Genomic DNA, 20,600 nt, shown 5'->3' on the forward strand with positions numbered 1-20,600 from the left:
ACAGTAAATGAAAGTTCCAAAGTTTTTACTATGTAAATCAAAGTTCCAAAGTTTTCGCCATAGTAAATCACAGTTCCAAAGTTATTACTATAGTAAATCAAAGTTCCAAAGTTTTTACTATAGTAAATCAAAGTATTTAGTTCTTTTTTTTGTAATTAGTCTGTTTTAAGGGGGGTAATATTGGTTTGTTTAGGCTGGTTTTGTTGTTCATCTTAATTTAGATATGCAAAGTAATTATTTAAAATGTAATATTTACATTTGACAGCAGAAAAAAAGTTATCTGAAGTTGAGGAAAAAAAATATTTTTATTCTAAATGACGGATTTTTTTATTTTATATTAATTTTTTTCCCATAAATAATGATAAATATTGCTTATTTATCGGTGCAAGAGACAATTTTTACATTAAAATTTATTTATTGTACTTTGTTCTGTAAGGCGACAGGTTTGGTTTTTAAAACGTTCTCTGAAACTTTAATGAACCTTATTCTTGAAATTTCATAAAATGTACTAAATGGGAAGCCAAAACATTATTCCAAGGATTTTATAGTACTTAATCAAAGTTCCAAAGTTTTCACTAAAGTATACCAAAGTTCCAAAGTTTTTACTGTAGTAAATCAAAGTTCCAAAGTTTTACCATAGTAAATCAAAGTTCCAAAGTTTTTACTATAGTAAATCAAAGTTCCAAAGTTTTTACTATAACAAATCAAAGTTCCAAAGTTTTCACCTTAGTTAATCAAAGTTCCAAGGTACAATCATCAAGTATCAACAAATATGAAAAAATATACATTATCATTTGTATAAAAAAAAATAAATAAAATAAACATTTCCACTGTTAATTTTGAGTTATCAACCTAGAGGTTGACGTTGTTGTATATTTCATAATCATAAATTCTTTATTTAATTTAAAAATTATGACAGATTTGAAAAAAAAAACTTTCGGTGCTATAAAATCAAGGAGAAAAAAAAACCCTCCAAATATTTCATTATTGGACTACAAAATTATTATGTTTTAATATCTTTTTAATAATCTTCGAAAAACAAATGCCAAAAAGGGATTCTTCTGACTTTTGGAAATGTCTATATAATCATTTTCATACAAAAATGCTGCAAAAGTATAATTAATATGAAAAATATCTCTATTTCTTCGTCTCTAAATTCTTATATTCCAGTTCCAGTTATTGAGGAACTTCATAATGAGAGGGGTTCTCCAGCTCTCCAAGTTCCTTGGTTTCTCCAATGTCACTTGGTTGTCTTTTCTCATTATTAAACTTTTCTTCAGATGCAGGTTCAGTCATTCTTTTCTTCCTTTTCCTTTAAAACCATAATAATTATCATTTTTGGTTTTATTCAATTAAGAATTGTAGGTATATTCTCTATACAAAAAAACAACCAGTCATCCCAATTGATAAAAGTTCCCAGAAGAATAATGACTGTTATCAAATTTTCACTATTGACTCAAAAAGAAAACTTACCCACATTTTTACTGACTTGGATTCGGATTCTGATAAAAGGATTGATAACAAAATATATATATATACCATTAAAATCTAGTCAAGACTTACAAACACAAGGTCAACATACTGGGTACAGATAATTAATTCATAGAAAAAAAATATGATTTTTTTATGTAACATGACAATTATTGACTGTGTTTTTTTTATGGTAGATGAAGCTTAAGCTTTCTTGGGATGAAAACTATTGCCTGAGTTGGAGCGTCGTCCCACAATTCATCCATTTGACTAAAATAATCAATTTAAATTATTATTTAATTTTATTTCCAATCGGTCCCATACATGTAATTTGCTGTCACTTAACCATAATGAAACTATGTAAACAGGACTTAATTTATGTCTAGTAATTTTCAGCCATGTTGTAATTAATGCCTTATTATTCTGAGCCATCTTGCACGTAATGACGAATAGTTCTAAGCCAAGTTGAGCCATGTTGTAAGTAATGCCTAGTAGTTTTCAGCCATGTTGTCATCAATGCCTAACTGTTCTAAATTCTACAGGTAGCTCCTTAGCCATAAGTCCAAGGCAATGATGACTAGATTATCAAATGTATTTAGACTTGAAATACAAATGAGCCCAAATACGTTAGTCATCATTTTATTGGCTATATACATTTATCATCAGATTTTTTAATCAGATAGATATATGTTCCTAACAAAGATTAAGATGCTCAGTGCAACCAAGTTTAAAACCGTCATTAAAATTGTGAGAAATTAATGTAACCCTGTAACTCTTTAAGAAACACATCATCTCCTGGTGCTGTTGGTATATTGTTGGGTTTGCTGTCCAGTTTGATTCGACCCATTTGCTATATTATTTTTGGGAGTTGTTGTTTAATGTAGATACTTGATATACTAGGCAGATTTACTTGAATAACATGGTGAGAATTTACATAACATACCATTATAGTTAAAGCTCATTCGTTGTATCATGTTTAAGGGATTTGCAGTATATGGTAAGAAGTGAAAATAACGAATGAGGATGCAAGCTTTTTACTTAAGCATTGAATTCAATTAGCACAGTATGATAATTTGTCGGCACGGCCAGGAGTGTTATAGAACCGAGGACATCTCAAAATTTAAATTCAATACTTATATCTACATTCTTTAATTTTTGCTCTTCATAATTGTTTATTTTGGTTATCTTTACTGTGAATTAAGCGCCCTTCAAAACTTGTGTACTTTAGAAACGAAAGTACCCTTTGTGACGTTTGTGACGTCGTAAAGTTAATAACGCTAACGGACATTGCGAGGAAAAAAGTGACAGATTAATTTTATTGCACAACTGTTGTATTTTTACGTTAATTCAACAGGGTAATTTTTTTATTAAATTGTGTCAAACAATGTACATTTTGGTGCCCATAATTATATATAATGTATTGAAAATGCATATAGTTCCTACTGTGTAGTCAAAAGCGCGAAGACAAAGGTATCGCGTGTTATAGAATTTTGAACGTCATGGATTTTTAAATGGATTTCATAAAGAAAATCACACTGAATGTAAATATAATGTATTTAGAAATAAAAAAGGCACCATGGGACCCCGTTGAACGGGCAGAGCTACTACATGTAACTTTCCTAACAAAAAATCTCTTTAAACCATTCCTGTTTGAAGATCTTTTTTCCTGAATAGTAAAGCAATTTTCAAATCAGAACTTTTCTGGAAATATGGAGATGAATATCAGAAAGGTTGATGCCCACTGGTGCTACATGTATGACCTGATTATGTGTTTTGTGGACTGTGAGTTGACCTCGATGGTACTATATTCTCTTTGAATTAAAACATCTCATCCTTTGACGTCATATATATGCAATAAACGTTTAAGGTCGATGCACTGACTGTAAGCAATTTTATTTTTAAGAGGCAGTCCACCAAAAACCAGGCAGAATTATATTGATAGGCGTCACATCGAATGTGAGGAATATTTTTTCTATTTTATTAAAAACAATATTGATGTAGTCCTAAAGAATAATGTAATTGAAGATTTGTTTGAAAATTGCTTATTTAATAAAATATCCTAGTGTTTTGTATTTTTGAATTCCCCTATATAAACCACTGAATGTAGGTCAGAAACAAAGAACTGCTATTTCCAATACATTTTTTAAAGGACTATAATTCACACTTAACTAAATCAAGAAATATTTCATCTTTTTGTTTAAAAAAAAAATCGGTGGGAAAAACACTTTTGATAGTAGTTTCCTGACAAAATATATAGACGTTTTTATGAAATTTTGCGATGCAAGAGTTATCTCCCATGACATCGGTAAATTTGCTTAACACCTTTTTATCGGAATCCTAGTTAAATTTTATAGAATTGATACGCTAAAGAAAATTATTTAACGAAAAATAAATATTTTATTTTCAATATATAATTCATTTTCGCCTCCAAACGTAATATTTAGATTAAAACTGACTCTTTTATTCAGGTTGAATCCACGTTTCCATTAATGTATCAGTGATGTCATATACCTGACTAATATTACGTCACAATAAAATAGTTACAAGTTTTCCAGAAAATTTTATAATTTCATTGCGTTAAAGTGTAAAGAAAACGATTTTTCAGAAAATGATTTCTCTTTTGCTTTTTAATAAGTCTTCATATAGTGCATTGTTCTAAATGTTAAATAATATTTTAATATCAAAATATAAATATACACGGGCGGCGTCTCAGCTAGATGACTTTTTGATAAGTAAAATTGTACATGTCTGAGAACTTTTTTTTTTTAACTGATTTACTACGATATGCGTAAAAATAATCAATGAAAAGTTTGTAATGATTTTTTCTTAAAATGGGGAATGAATGTTTTAGATTTACGCAGCATTTAATTCAACGAAGTTGAGATGTTTACTTTATGAATATACTTATTTTTTTTAAAACTTGAATTTAGTTATCTATGCATTCAAATCAAAATATATACATTTGTGGTATCTCTCTATTTTATAAACATACAGAGAGAAAATATCTTCAATTCTGTATGACGTTTGTCAGAGGTCAGAGGTCAATATGTGACCTAATCACACGGCGCAATAATATCTACCGGTACATAAATTATAAAATGACCTGCTCTACTTGCTTTTCAGGTATAAAAATGAACAAAATAAGCAAGTTAAATGATAATTATTTTATTTAAAATGTAAACAAGTTTTTCATACAGATTTTGGGCTATCGATTCAACCTGTGTACTTTGAGAAAACTAGGAGCCTAGCGTTTGTTTACATTTTTCTTCACTTTTGTTAGCTGCACGTTCTCTAACTTTCATACTTATTTTGGGGGGTAGACCTTAGGTTAAATTTTAATGATAAACTTTTATTTTATCTTTAATTTTACTCACGATAAATGTGTAAATCTGTTGAAAAATATCATCGCAATCATGCCATGAACAGCTGCCAAACACCTCGGCGTTTTCGTAGTTCAATGTAAAGCTGTCGCCAGTGTCTCCGTGTTTATAAGTGTTTTACGATAAGTATGCCTTTAGTTACTGAAACCATAGAATGTTTTTGATCAAATTGCAAATTAACTTGCTCGGACAAGTGTGTCAATCTATCGGATCCATCCATCCCTTTACAGCGACCGAAATTCCTCCCAACTTTTTGTCATCAAACTTCGGGCGTGTTTCTTGTGTCTTTTCAGCATCGATTATCATTTTTCACGAATAAAAATATTCCCAGACAACAATCTGTTCACTATTACTGATCACAAGTAGCCTTTCACAAAATATTCCCTTCGAAACAGATTCCTTAGCCTAATGCATTCAAAGCGTAACCGCCATGCAAGCCGATTTACACCTTGCGTAATTTTTCAAAATCTACGACGGGCGGTTAGTGCAATAATTGAAATTCGAAAATATTCAATTGTGTCTCTCAAATGTATATATATTTTTAATGACATACGATGTGCCAACAATTGCCTGGTTTTTCGGCGGATTGCCTCTTAATACATACTAGAACACTTGCATCAAGAAGGATGCGATTTTCCATAGGCAATGGACAATTGTATCAGTCTATAATATTTTGATTTTATTGTTATTTCTGTATCAGAAGACTTTCAATAACCTTCAAGATAGAATGTATATGAAATAAAAATAAATAATACAGAAAAATCAAGAGTTTTGCCTGGAATAAAATCAAAAAGAAAAACAAATGCAGTTTCTATATTATATCATATCCTTCCTAGTATTGTTAATGTCTATCCGGATTTCTTTATTTTATTTTATTTTTACATTTTCCGAATTCTGTTCTCCATCTATCTGCTTCAGAGCGTCATATTGAGAGGATTCTCCCAGCTTTCCAAGTTGCTGATATTCACCAGGGATATTTCCATCAGGATTATCATAGATATGATTTGCCTCAGGAAAACAAGATTCTGTCTTGGTTTGTTGTACTTTTGGTTCATTTCTTTTCCTTTAAAAAAAAATTAAACAGTATCTGATGATACATTACGTTCCAAATTTTGTACTACAATAATTATGATTTAAGCATTTCATTTAAATTAAAAATATTCGATAAGTTTACATACAACTTCAGACAGATTATAATAGTGATGAAAAAGGCATTAAGTGTTACGGCGACGATGACAGCACCAAGCGTACTATAAAACCTTAACTGCCAGACTTTATCTTCCTCTGTGCTAACTACAATGAAAATTATATAACTTGCTTTAGAAGTACTGAATAAAGTACTGCAAATTTATGCATTTGCTGCGATCAATTTGTTTTTGGTTTGTTGAAAAAAAGAGTTCGTGGTGTTTTGGTTTTGTTCTTATACAGTGTTGTGCTGTTACTTGAAAATAATATCAAATGGGGAAATAGTTTACATTTTACTTATTAGAGTAGTGCTCATACTGTTTTCTACCAATTTTAAATTTTTGATATTGTGTCATGGATCTGAGTGAGCAATTGTCATTACAAAATATGGAAATTTAAAATGCTATTTGAAGTTTTGAAAAAAAATACTTCCGATATCCTATGTTGTAGAAACAATTTGTGAGCAAGTTGTTATTACTCTCCAGTAATATGATTATACTTAGATTTCTTACCAATTTCGCATTGATATCCCTTATATCCGGGTTCACACCACTCCCATACGCCTGTTTCTTTGTGACAATAACGACAGTTTTCAGGACAGGGAAGAGAGCAATTAGATCCGTAGTATTCATTCCTACAATCTTTTAAAAAAATGAAACTATAACATTTTTCAAATGCCAGTTTATAATCGATATGTTGTTTGATGAAATATAGAGATAACGAATAAGCTCAATGTATTTCCAAAAAATAAGATTTAATACCCGTCCGGTGTAACGTTGAATATTGACCCGAGTTGAAAATTGACCCGAGGGTCATTTTTCAACGTTGAATATTGAACCGGGGTCATTTTTCAACGTTGAATATTGAGACCAAAAGTCGTTGAATTTATACCCGGGGTCATTTTTCAACAGCTTGATAATTTTTTTCTTACACCTGATGACGTCAACATGTTGAGAATTGACCCTGTTGAATATTGACCCCTCCTCAAAGTTTGAACATTTTTTTTTAGCTGGGAAGTTGTTTTACGGGATTTATCATGCAATATCACTTTATTTATATTTCGGTTTCAATTTTTTCCCTTATCAAGAATAATAGAAATAAACATACAGTATCACCCCGTGTATATATGTACAATTTCATCAGTGCCCGATTTCAGTTATCTTCAAGCATGACAACTTTATTTTTTGAAAATACTTTCCAAAATCGATGGCATCCATAAATAACTACAAAACAACGAATAGGGCATAAAACAAAAATCTTAAAAATCTGCTGTCTAGAAAGTGAACCCTATATATATTGATCAGGTGGGTGGAACATCCCATCTAGTCAAATTCAGTATAAAAATAACAAAATTAATTGCCTAAAAATTAGAATGAAACATACCGACCAAAATGATTCCAATGATAGGTTATATTTGTGAAAAAGAGCAATATTATAGCGATTATAGCTTGTAAATAATGCTGACTTTAAATAAATTGTTGAAATCCCTGTAAAAATTAACTTATTTGTCAGTAGCCTGTCTCGGCTTGAAATTTGATCGCTTCCGGACCATAACCTTATGAATGAGATTATTCTTATTCTAAAAAAAATCTTATTCTATACAATGTGATTCCTATTTGATTACTTGTTATTTCTATTCCATTATTTATAATTTGTATTCGATAAATTGCTATTCCAATTACAGGAAATGTGATAATATGATTCATATATCATTAAATTTACATATTTTTTTCTCGAAAACACGAGGAAATGCTTTGGGAGAAAGGCGTCTTTGGAATCTCAAATTCGAAGGCATTACAGAGTACTGTGTTCTTTTATGCATGTATGTTGTTTGTCCTGAGCATAGGGGCTTGTCTTCCGGATTGATAAATGTAAAATATTTTTTTTCAATTTGTATTTACATTAAATTCACTCTAAAAGTTGCTTTAATAAAGATTCTGACACGATCAGGCGAGAAAAATAATGTTTTTAAAAAAATAACTACACCTATATACATAATAGGTGTAGTACTTTTTTAAAACATTATTTTTCTCGCCCGATCGTGTCAGAATCTTTATTAAATCAACTTTTAGAGTGTATTAAAAGTAGATACAAGTTTAAAAAAATTATTTTACATGTATCAATCCGGAAGACAAGCCCCTATGGTCCTGAGGGGTCACGACGAGCACCACCAGCTGCAATGTGACCAGTTTTCAACTGGAGAGGATCAAAGTGGGACTTACGTCGAGTTCTTTGGTCGTAGCACAAAGACGTACAAAGGAGGACTCAAGGAGCTGGAGATTGCGAACAAAACATTCGTCATTACTGTCAGAATGGTAAGTCGATCTCTCTCTTCTTCAAAACATTTCAGTAAGAATTTCTGGTAATTACTAATCTAAATCTGATAACAGTAGTTTTTGAAAGGTAATTTTTTTTTCTAAAAACTTCTAATTAAAGACAAGCGGAATATGGCCCAATTCATTAGACAGTACATCGAGGTATTGAGGGGACGAGTAGCATTTTACAGACATATTTGTTATACATTGCATGTATCTGAGGAAGGGGGGGGGCGGGGCTGGCAGATTTTGAAAATAAATGCAGTCCTCGAAAAAGTTTAAAATCAATAATCTGACTCGAATTTTTTTTCTAGATCATCCCCCTTTTTTCAGAATCAAATTATCAAAACCTAAAAAATGATCTATTTTCTATTTGCAAATTGATGAAGGTGATTTTTTTTTGTTATATCTTCAATTGCACTAAAGGTCAAGCAGGCACATGCCATTTTACGTTTCCTATTCGATGTCATTAATATTTAAAACAATCGGTTGCTAGTTGCTAATTTTGTCATTCCTATTCTTTTATCTTTTTTATTCGATAATTTTTTGGTTTATATGCAATAAAGTTGTTGTTCGAAAACATACTAGCATCCATTTCTATTCGAAAAAATACGATTCCTATTTTATAATCTTCTCATCTTATTAAATAATTTTATCTCTATGGTCTCCTATGCGATGTTTTTTTTTTTATTCTTTTTCAATAATTGCCATGATTGCATTCTGGGAAATATGACAAATTAAACTACAATTGGTTGTAAACTCAATTAAATAGGAATGTAAAGTTTAATATTATTATCGTATATGACTCATTTTATCACATAGGTTGACAAAACAAAATTTGAAAATATGGGTATAAGGCACAAGTTTTCTCTCTTCAAGACTTAGAGACTAGATATCAGCATAAATTAAGCTGTGGCTGTTTAATATTAAATGTGTTTCGTTTTATACATCGATGGAGTAATTATATAGGATTTAGTTATTCAGAATACTAATTTAATTATTTGATTATGTCTCGTATCAATTTTTGACAAAGATATCCAATATGTTTTAATATAAAGTACATGTAGATCCTAATTCAAGACTTTAAAGCATTGTTACGTCTAATCAATTACGGAACATTAAAAAATATTGATACAAGTTGTAGTAATTTTTTTTTTTCAGAAACATCAAGTCATACTCTGTATTATCTTTAATTGAGAAATCAATTCCCCATTTTCAAAAGTGAGTTATCTCCCCTCAAAATCGGAACTCTTCTACACTAGCCTAACTTCCCATATAGTGATCAACTTACACACTATCTTTAAAAATTTTAAAAGAAGGAAACGGTTTGCATTTTTTTTTAGATAATAAATTATTTTATAAAGTGTATGTTAGCCCCCCCACCCCCCCACCTTTCTAGAAAGCTATACGAATTAGCCAGGCACGTAGCATTGTCTTTAAAAGTGGGGGGGGGGGTTAGCCCAAGAAATATTTTTTTCTTACCTGGAAAAGTTGACAAGCAAAGAAAAACCTTGCCCAAAGTTGAAAAAGCTACTTATTGCAGTACCATTTCCCTGATATAACTTTACCGTAGTGTAAACTGTGTGTGTGTGGGGGGGTGGGGGGGTGGCAACCTGTCTATCAATCAACATTTTCAATAGAAAAAGTAATATTAGGAAAAAAGTGGGGGTGGGGCTAAACCCCTTGACCCCCCCTCCCTGCGTACAGGTACAGAGAATATGTAAATGGGTTGAACAGTTGAATATGAACCATAGTTGTGACAATTAAAAATATCAAGTTAGAATTATTAATTGTGAATTCAATAAAATTATGGTACATATATTTTTTCACAGATGTACATGTATTTCAGTTACTAGTACACGGAGTCTCTCTCTCTCTCTCTCTCTCTCTCTCTCTCTCTCTCTCTCTCTCTCTCTCTCTCTGATATTGGTTTTTACAAACTTTGCAAAAAAAGAATAACTTATAAAAATAAATAAATGTACTTACACTGAAAGGATTTAAAAAAAATAACACTTGAGAAAAGAATGTTTTCCGTTAATTAACGAGAAATACGCTAGGAAATTATTGTATCAATTTCGTGTTTCTGCTATCAATTCTCTTGTCTAAAACAAAATGTGTATTTTACTCGGGAATATACATGTATATATGATTAGATCCTACACTAAAACTTTGATGAAATGCAGCTCAGACTTTATGCGACATATGTAACACGTATTCAGGTCGATGCTATTTTAATTAGTCTTTCTTCGTTACATGAGTACATGAGATAAAATTATTCATTTAGAATTCCATTCAAAGTTTTAATACTATATAGTGAATCAATTATTTTACAAATAAAAAAATCTATAAACACGTTTATTTCAAATGAAATGGGCCTTTAATTGTCACCAAATGTGTTCTTGTAAGTAAAAGTTCTCTGTTATGACATACAATCGAGCAAAAACGCAGTTTCTTGGTATCAGTCACGGAAGACGAACTGCTGCTGTATATGCAGCAATTTCAGAGGTAAAACTGTAGATGGACATGTTATCAGTTTTCAAAAAATTCCCAGAGATACAAAGAAAATATGGCTGCAGCAGGCTAGATTAATTCGTAAAAACTGTATAACTAAAAATTAGCTATTTTGTAATAGGCCTATTCGAATATCAATCAGCACCTTATCAGTAATTTGTTTCGTTTTTTTTTTTTTTTTGTAAGGGGTGGGGGGGGGTGTTACACAGCACCTTATTATAGTGCTACACAGATTAATACAAATCCAGAAAGAGACTATGAGTGGGCAATTAAAAAAAATAAGAATCAGTTAAGATTTCTTTTTATTCACAAACACAATAACATTTTTCCATATGAAAGAGGCATACACCTTGAAGATGTTTACATCAAGAAGGTCCGCGGAAGTGACTTTATTTATAGCGCATGCGAATTAAACACAGTAAAAGAGTTCCCTTCAGGGGAAATAACTCACCTTTAAAAAATGGGGAATACTATTTGATGTCACTCACTTTAATGAAATTTTCTAAAAGGACTCCTGCAATATAGCATATGATCACAAGAAAAAAAACATGAAGTCAATTATATGCATTTCAAATTCTATAAATAGTAACTCAAGTCTTTATGGTCTTATTATACTTAATCATGTGATCAAGTTTGAGCCAATCAGAGAGCTTAGAATAAAAGGTGATATCACCTTATAGTGCTAAATACTAGTAGGTGCTATCATCTATTTGAATAAGTGGTATCACCTATTCGAAAAGGTGATATTACGTATTTGAGTTTCTTACAACAGTCAATAATGAATGCTCACTATAATATATAGATTACCACTGGAACCAAGAAAATTCGGACTACCCAGTTTTCATTCGTTTTCTACGTTTTTCTTGTTGTATACATGATATATAAGTGAAATAAATTGATTTGTAAGCAAAAAAAAAATCACAGCTGTTCGACGGGAAAAGGTGATATCACCCAATCGAATAGGCGATATCACCAATTCGAATAAGTGATATCACCTTTTCGAATTGGTGATATCATTTTTTCGAATTGGTGATATCACAAATTCAAATCAAATAGGTGATATCATCGATTGGAACAGGTGATATCACTTATTCAAGTAGGGGATATTACTTTTTGCAGTAAATACCAAAACGGGGCCTCATACCTATGAATTAAATCACAGTAGTGAAAACACAATCATGAATATGTGCTTTTATGCTTTTGAATTTTGAACCGGTTTCATGATCAAAATTCCACGACCCGGCTCAGTTTTCAACGGATTAGGGTCTAAATTCAACACCTTTGGTCTCAGTATTCAACGTTGAAAAATGACCCCCGGGTCAATATTCAACCCGGGTCAAAATTCAACGTTACACCGGCCTCAAGAACATAATAGCCGGGTATATATATAAATTTCGTCATAAGTTACACGTTATTCGTTCATGTACAACTTTGTTTTGCATGAGGTTTTTTTCATTATACATTAATGGTGTCTATTTGAATGAATATTACGGTCAATTGTAATTCCGTGTTATTCTTCTCAAACAAAAGCGATTAAAAAGATAAATTAATAATCTTTAAATCGGTGAAAGTGTGTTGTGTGTTAACGTTGATTAATTAATTAACGTGTATTGTGATTTTCAGACTTTAAATTTCCCATAGAACAAATACATCTAATGGCCATTTTTAAGGGGTTTTTTTCTCGTTTTATCCACCAAACATATTATCTAACATGAATATATATGTATACGAAATATTTGATGTATGAAACGATAGACGTGTGAAACTGTTTTATGGAGAAAAACGAATTCTTTAAGTTTTTCATGCCAACAAGTATTATCAATTAAGGATAGATTTGAATGACTGTTTGTAATCTTATCTTATTTAGCCAGAGGCCAAATATGAATCTTGTTTTCCTAATTGATGTCGAATATATCTCAATAAAAATATAATTTATTTTTGTATAACATTTGATTTTCATTTTATTTTGTTACGGCTTCAGGGTTCTCCATAGGCTGTTTAATGTGGCGGCTCCGCCACTGTTAAATTTCTTAGCGCCACAATTAAAAATTCAGCGCCATAGTTCCACCAAAGTTAAAATATTAGCGCCACAGTAAGATCATCATTGTCAGTTAGACAAATTGTATTTTTTTAAAAAATCAGATAAACTTCTAAACCTCAAAATTATGTACCGTTTTAAGTTTCTTATGTTAAACTGATAATTTACTCTAAGCAGGGCCCATTGTTTGGCTTGCACAATCAATTATCTTCTAGACCGCGCTAGACACATAACCTGAAGCCGTTTTTTTGACACTTCACAATAATTACAAAGGAAAATCAATTTTAAATATCAATTATTTCAACTAGTTCTACAGTAAACCATGTCTCTTACATAACACTTGCACCCAAATTCAAAACATAGTACTCGTATATGTGTCATATTTGACCTACCAGAATTTCCTCTGTCAATCTGTAATGCAACCTGCATGTGTATATTTACCTTATGAAAAAAACAATCTTTTATCAAATTAGAGTTCAATACTCAAAACCTGTTATTACCGATACTTCTTTTCAGATTGTATCAGCAAATATCTATTTATTTAGTTCTTATGCGTGTTTGGGTAAGGGGAGGTGGGGGGGGGGGGGGGCTTTTTCACTGTATATATTGTGGAAATAATTCAATTTTTGTTCTACGCTACTTTAAATCGATATCGCTTTTTTTTTAAATTTTCATTCTTAAATTCATCATACATTTTGCCAAATAATTAATGCTAAAAGTTTTTGTGTTTGAATATTGATTCATAGATGCACAATTAACATGTGTTTTTCAATTTGATTCGGGATTCCTTTGCGAATTTGTCGTGAAATTACCGCCAATATTAGTATTTAGTGCAATTCTTGAGCCATAGTAAAATTTGAAATGATGGAGAATCTTGCGCTTGTCAAGTATGTTGCTGAGGATACCACTTCAGATTGTTAAATACGAGTATAATAAAATGCATTGTCATCGTAGAATCCATAGAGTGCGCATTATGTTAAATTGAATACTTTATGAAAACAGTTGAGAATATAGTTTCAATTCTGTGTATCATTAAAAGATTGATTATACTGATTCTTAACTTAAGTTCCATTCAAGGAAAATTACCATTACAGATTTTGCATTACGTGGGTTGCCTTGAATTTTTACTTAAGGTAGTCCGATCCTCAGGTATATTAAATTAGCAGTTAAGTGATCAAAAATACTCATTAAAATATCTCTGAATCCACAAAGTTTTGTGAATTTATCCACAATATTTCTTAAAAGTTATAGATGAAAGTTAATCATATTATAAAGGGAAAATTGTCAAATCTCCAATATTTTTGCAGAAAAAGCGAATCGGAATATCATCAATGCATCTTCTAATTGCAAATTAATCAGAAAATATAATTTAGGTAAAAAAATGGTAGGTATCCAGGCATTCACAGAAATTGCCATGATTTTCATACTTATTTGGTATTTTTCTCTTCTATTTCCGTCATGTATTTCATAATAAATAGTGTAGATGGCTTTTGCAATCATTGCAAAACACCACAAATTACTTCTCATTTCATATCATGCTTATAATCATAGGTATCTAAGGCTGGATTCAAGAAAATCTTATTTCTCTAAAATTGTATTGAATTTTTTCTCCTTTTATAGGGTACAAAAGTCAAATTAAAAAAAAACCTTTTCCACGACTTGCAAAGACTTGCAAAGACCTTGCATCTTATAAAGATGAATAAAATAAAAATTGTTGCATGAAAAAAATAAATTTTCAAGCTTCATTTTCATGCATTTCAAATTAAATACTAATTTTTTTAGTTATCCTGTTAGTTTTAGTTAGTTCCTGGCTGAGGATCAGATATCCTAATACGCCTACGGCTTTATCGTGCTAACACACGATGACACAGAGCATCCATGTTTATGATCCCCCCCCCCAAAAAAAAGAGACATTTACCTCTTAGAAAAAGTATTTGGTGAGGGTACATTCAATACATGTTTGACGTCTAAGGTTCTAAGCGGAGCAGAGAACAATGAATCGAAACTAAATCTCCCCGCCCTAAAACTAGAGCGCTTCTACTACATGTAGTCTCATGGCGACCAGTACTTTCTGTATTTTATATCGCTCATTTAAACATTAAATTGCATTCTTTATTTGTTATTACTGGAATTAACGGAAGCAGCTCTTGCAGAAAAAAAAAATACATAGCCAACGCGGGTTATGTAATTTTTTTCTGCAATAGCTGCGACCGTTAATTCCAATAATAACGCAGTAAAGTTAAGGTGCGTAATGGAAATATAGACTGAATTTTGTATTTAAAAATGTATTCGTAATCGGGATGGCGATTATTTTTAGTACATTATTTATATCGGACAATTGTTATTATGAATAATAACTACATATCGAGGACGATTATATTTTATATTTACACTAGTCACGTGATGCGGCAGTCACGCGATTTTAGCACATTGACATGAAGTATTGATGTTACATATAAATATCACTAGTGCAAGGGCATAACCAAGTTATATTTTTCCAAGTTTAGTATATAAATATTTTCAACACGCATTGTAGTTTCTAAAAAGTGCTGCGATCCTGTCTAAATTCGGCAATTTCATTGTTAAAATTATACTTGTTTGACCGAATGCTATATTTTTTGCTGGTCTGCGGCATGAAATATTGATATAATTAAATTGTTTGTAAGATTTCATCAGGATCGCAGCACTTTTAAGATACCTTAATAGCTCTATAGTTGAAATTTACAAGCTTACTTTGATCCATAGAGTGTATGCCCTTGCACTAGATCGATTTATTAAGACCCCCACATTACCCTCCGATGCACTTGCATACAAATATACGGCAGTGTCAATTAAATACGTAATGTACAGAAAATATATTAATAAAATAATGAAGAAGACATTAAATTCAAGTTAATTGCCCATAGAATATATGTAAATAATATTTCATTTAATTAGCGAATACATATTTTGTTGAGAAAATATTACTTGATCTGTCTCTCACTGCATACAAACTACGTCACGTTGTAAGAAATGACGTCATATTGACAAGTGAATTGCGATCAGTGACTTGTTTATAGATTTTTATGTGGGATTTACTAACGACAAAACAACACTCTGTAGTAAGTTTTTATGTAGTTTGATGATTTCTTACTGGTTAAATTAGCAGATAAACTCATTTTGTGGTATTTTAAAGAAATGTTGTATGACGTATATTGTGTATGATGTCATAGTCAAGCTTTCCCGTACAAATTAGGCTCCGCCTCCTTTTTGTAACCTTAACTGTGCTGCGAACAAACAAAGACATTTTATTGTATATATTTATATCTCTTTAAATAATTATTCAAAGAAGGATTAAAAAGTTTAATTATTATATTAATGATGCAAACGTTTTTATAAGTTTCATTGATGGGAACAGCCACTGTTCGAGAAATCTGTACAGGAGACATGCCTAATGTAATTCATGCAGTGATTAACGCAATGGGTTTTCTTCAGAAATAAAGGAGAAAATATTCAGTGGATGTAAATATATATAATTCAACATACTACAAAAACTGTTGCAAATTCTAGATTCCTTACCAAATTCACACTGAAGTCCCTGATAACCGGACTCACACAAATGGCATATACCGATCTCTATATGACAATGATGACATTTGTCAGGACAGGGGAGAGAACAGTTCGGTCCGTAGTATCCAATCCTGCAACCTTTAAAAAAATAAAGAACATTGAAGCAATAGATTTAAACTTATACGTCTTTTTTTCTTGAAACCTATTCATAATAATGTAGGTCCTGTGTCATGATAGGCGCTGGCACGGTAAAGAACCCTCACTGCTCAATGGCCCTAAGTGCCGAGTATAGGTCTAAATTTGAAGCCCTTTACAGGGATACGGTGACGTCTCTATATGAGTGAAAAACTCTCGAAAGAGACGCTAAACAATATACAATCAATCAATTGTCCTTACTCATTGAAACTTATTTTTGGCTTGCTAAAGCTAATAATTTGTTCTCCCCTCGACGCCAAAAAAATTTAAGATAATTTAGCGAATTCAGGAATATACAAGAATGTGTTTGAGTATGTTTAGTATGTTTAAAAACGAGCATATGTTATTCATTCGTCTAAATTCATGACAATTGTTTAAACGTGACGTCATTTGAGCTTTGTCGAAAACATAAATACGAAAGTCCTCAACCTAGCTGCACGCCTGAAGTGAAAATAGCTAGGAAAATTTTGTTATCCCTCCATAGTGGTAATTCTGAATGAATAATATAAATACTAAATGGCAAGCATTCTAAAAGACATCCCATTTAGAATCCATGCATCCAAAACAGCTACTGATGATGGCACGTCTTACTTTATCTTCAACATATACTTCCAGATATATTGAAAATCAATGTGCTTAAAAATAACTCTAGCTCAAATATACACTTACTCAAAAGTTAGGGACCATCACTTGTTCTGTGAAAATTCTTTAAACATTTCCTTTTCATAGACCAATCCAATTAATCATTTAATTTTTGGTTTAAAATCTGAGTAGATCTATACTTTCCTTAGTCAATGCATGTTTCGAAATCATCTGTACACTTAATCTGTTTTATTCAAATAATAATATTCCAATGAAAAGAATACAAGTCAAAAAAGCAGATTTAAAAGTTTCACTTTAATTTGATCTTGACAAAAGTGGCTAGCAGTAAGCATTACAAACTTTACTGATACTTAAAGACTAAAAAATTTTCAGCATTTTTAGGCATAGATATTTAATAATGCGTCTATCCATCACGACTTTTGTACAGTTCTTTTGCCTGCCTTCTCATACTGTGGACAAGTCATCTTAGGCGGTTTTGGGGGAACTGTCTCCATTCCTGAATTAAGCGTCTTTCAATTCCTGAGAGTTTTCACAACTTGGGGTCATCTGCTTAATTCTTCAACCAAAATAATCACACATGTTCAGTTAGGTTCATATCACACACGTTCATGGCGAGCCAGGGCATAGTTTCAATGGCTTCTCTGCGAAGATAATCTTTAAATTTTCAGGCCCGTTGAGGTCTAGCGTTGTCATCCATTAGTACAGGTCGACTGGCTAATGAATGATCATCGAAATGGGGCACAACTAATGGGTTAAGGATGTTGTCTCTGTACTTTTAAACAGTTAATGTACCATCAAGAATGTGTAACACCAGTTTACAACGCAAAGAGAAACATCCCCACACTGTCACTCCGCCTCCACCAGAGGCCTTTCTTCCCAATACATGTTGTTGTTTGTATGCAGAATTTGGGTGTCTCCATACCCTAACACTGCCTTCTACTGGGTGAAGCAAGAATCAGCAATGTATTCTCTGTCATGACCGAATGTTCCACCTCCTATGCTGTCTTGTCTGTTGTAGTCTTTCTTCTTTGTTTCTCTGGGACGTTTTATTGGCTAACATAATCTCATCCATTCCTTGTTTAGCCTCCTGTTAACTGTGCTTCGGCTGATTCGAGCTTGGATGTTCCATTTGCTTCTCAGCGTGTTTTCAGTATTAAAAGGACTCTGTTTATCTTGTCGTTTTAGAAGTCTATCTTCCCTTTCTGTGGTTTGTCGGGGTCTTCCCAATCTTGTGGCTTCGTCCACAACCCCAATTCTTCTCCAGCGCTGTCCCAGACGCAAAATTAGTGTAACTGATATTAAAGTGTTCGATAACCCTCCTATACGTAATTCCAGTGTTTACCATTTTAATGGCGTGCCAACGTTCAGCATCCGATAGTTTTCGACGAGGCATGATTGTACGAACTTAAAACATTTTTTTCCTATCACTTAAGCTTATGAGAACAAAGATGTGGATACAATTGAAAACTGCGTTGTTCGAACATGCATTGGTGGCTTTGAAGAAACCGGTTTTACAAGTATTTGAATGGAGATATCGATGTAACATAAATACAAATAATACATAAACTTTCGATTGACTAGTAATTCTGAATGTATTCAATCAAAAATATTTTTTTTTACTTTCAATTTTTATATCAAAGTTAGTGGTCCTTAACTTTTGAGTACGTGTAATATATTAAACAAAGTCACATAGATCAAGAAATTCCATAGAGCGGGTTATTTTAACGGGGGTGCTAATTTTGGCTTATTATGATGCATTGTAGGCCGATTAAATATTTATCGCAAAAATAGTCCATTCCCTTCTTTGTTTTCATCTTAAAAGAATTGAAATACTATTGAATTGAACCACTAAAATAAATTAGGCTAAAATTATTGGCATACGTTTAAGTAGGCAAAACGCCAAATTTTACACCCGCCAAAAAAACACCGCTATACGGTACAATATGCTTATTTTGTTCTAATGTAATGTATTTAGATATATTTTTTATACATGTATTAAAAAAAAAACTTCTTGATTTCCTATTTTACATTACATATTAGTATACAACATACCATAAACCTCCAATTCACATATTTCATTAAAGGCATACTTTGAATATCCCTCTGGATAATTTACATCTGATAGTCTTTCGTTATAGTAGATGACGTATTGTCCATGGACAAGACAGGTTATGTTTACGACGGCGGGTATTGTAAAGCTGGTATACTTTGTATCATGGTAACATAAGTGACCATCTTTTCTGTCTGTAGTGTTAGATACATAAATAGAGAACCCCAGAAATCTTCTTCTGTAGGTATTTTCTGCATCTGTAGTTTAATACAATATGTTTCATTATAGAATATTTAAACGAAATTACTTATTGATGTAAAATTTTTGATACAGATTAAAAAAGTATTTCAGAAATTAAGAATTGTTATTATTATTATTATTATTATTATTATTATTATTACGGTTTCCGTCTGTCTCTTAGAATTTATTTCTCGAATCAACTGAAATATGTACACTCCGTATGCAGGTGATGAAGATATATTGCTGCATAAGTAAGGGAAGTTGACGATAGAAAAGTTAAAGTGATCATGAATAGCTTTATGATAGAGATGTGTCAGACTCTGTTGTATCTTTTATTTCAAGCTCACCAGGATATATCGTATCCACATAGGAATGGAAATTGTCATTATTAATTAAAAATGTACGGACGCGTATTAGTGCCACGCAATATGTTTTTAAAAGTTGGTAATTCCAACATTAATCTTGGTAATTACAACTTTCATCTTGGTAATTCCAACTTTAATCTTGGTAATTCCAACTTTAAAATTGGTAATTCCTACATTAAAGTTGGAAATTCAACTTTAAAGTTTGTAATTTCATCTTTAAAGTTGGTAATTCCAACTTTAAAGTTAGTAATTCCAACCTTAAAGTTGGTTATTCCAACTATGATCTTGGTAATTACAACTTTCATCTTGGTTATTTCAACATTAAAGTTGGTAATTCCAACTTTCATCTTGGTACTTCCAACTTTAAAGTTAGTAATTCCAACTTTAATCTTGGTAATTCCAACTTTATCTTGGTAATTCCAATTTTTTTTTCCGGGTTTATGAATTATATTGTCTGAGATACTTTGTAGCTTAAATCGTGATACGCTTTATACATTTAACTAAAATTAAAAGATACAATTTTATTATAAAATGACGATTTTAGAAGGAATAATTTTATTGCGCATGACCGTAGGAGCCGGAGGGGATGCATGGTGGCTTGCCGACCCCCCTCCCCCACCAATAATGCAATAAGTTGCAGACATATAATATTGGTAGTTGGTTGTTGATAGTGCCCTACACTGAAAATATCATGTAGAA

The 20,600-nt window shown here is 31.6% G+C and overlaps 2 protein-coding genes across 4 annotated transcripts in view; both read right to left on the reverse strand.

Moving 5' to 3' along the window:
- The window catches only part of LOC134236039 (multiple epidermal growth factor-like domains protein 10), a 110,315-nt gene that overhangs the window by 41,902 nt on the left and 47,813 nt on the right, over positions 1 to 20,600 (reverse strand). The window lies entirely within an intron of this gene.
- The window catches only part of LOC134236042 (protein draper-like), a 38,866-nt gene continuing 22,910 nt past the window's right edge, over positions 4,645 to 20,600 (reverse strand). Inside the window, exons 3-7 of one of the 3 annotated variants that reach the window (XM_062718228.1) lie at positions 19,299 to 19,553; positions 16,458 to 16,586; positions 6,548 to 6,676; positions 6,029 to 6,143; positions 4,645 to 5,913 (exon numbers count right to left, since the gene is read on the reverse strand). In XM_062718228.1, the coding sequence (XP_062574212.1) occupies positions 5,718 to 5,913; positions 6,029 to 6,143; positions 6,548 to 6,676; positions 16,458 to 16,586; positions 19,299 to 19,553 (824 nt within the window). In that variant the 3' untranslated portion in view covers positions 4,645 to 5,717. The remainder of the gene's footprint in view (positions 5,914 to 6,028; positions 6,144 to 6,547; positions 6,677 to 16,457; positions 16,587 to 19,298; positions 19,554 to 20,600) is intronic. The other 2 variants (XM_062718229.1, XM_062718230.1) reach the window with 2 other exon arrangements.

This window comes from Saccostrea cucullata, unplaced genomic scaffold (genome assembly GCF_032062105.1).
Source record: "Saccostrea cucullata isolate Sc308-1 unplaced genomic scaffold, CSIRO_AGI_Scuc_v1 ctg1483, whole genome shotgun sequence".
In the NCBI taxonomy this organism is placed as follows: Eukaryota; Metazoa; Mollusca; class Bivalvia; order Ostreida; family Ostreidae; genus Saccostrea; species Saccostrea cuccullata.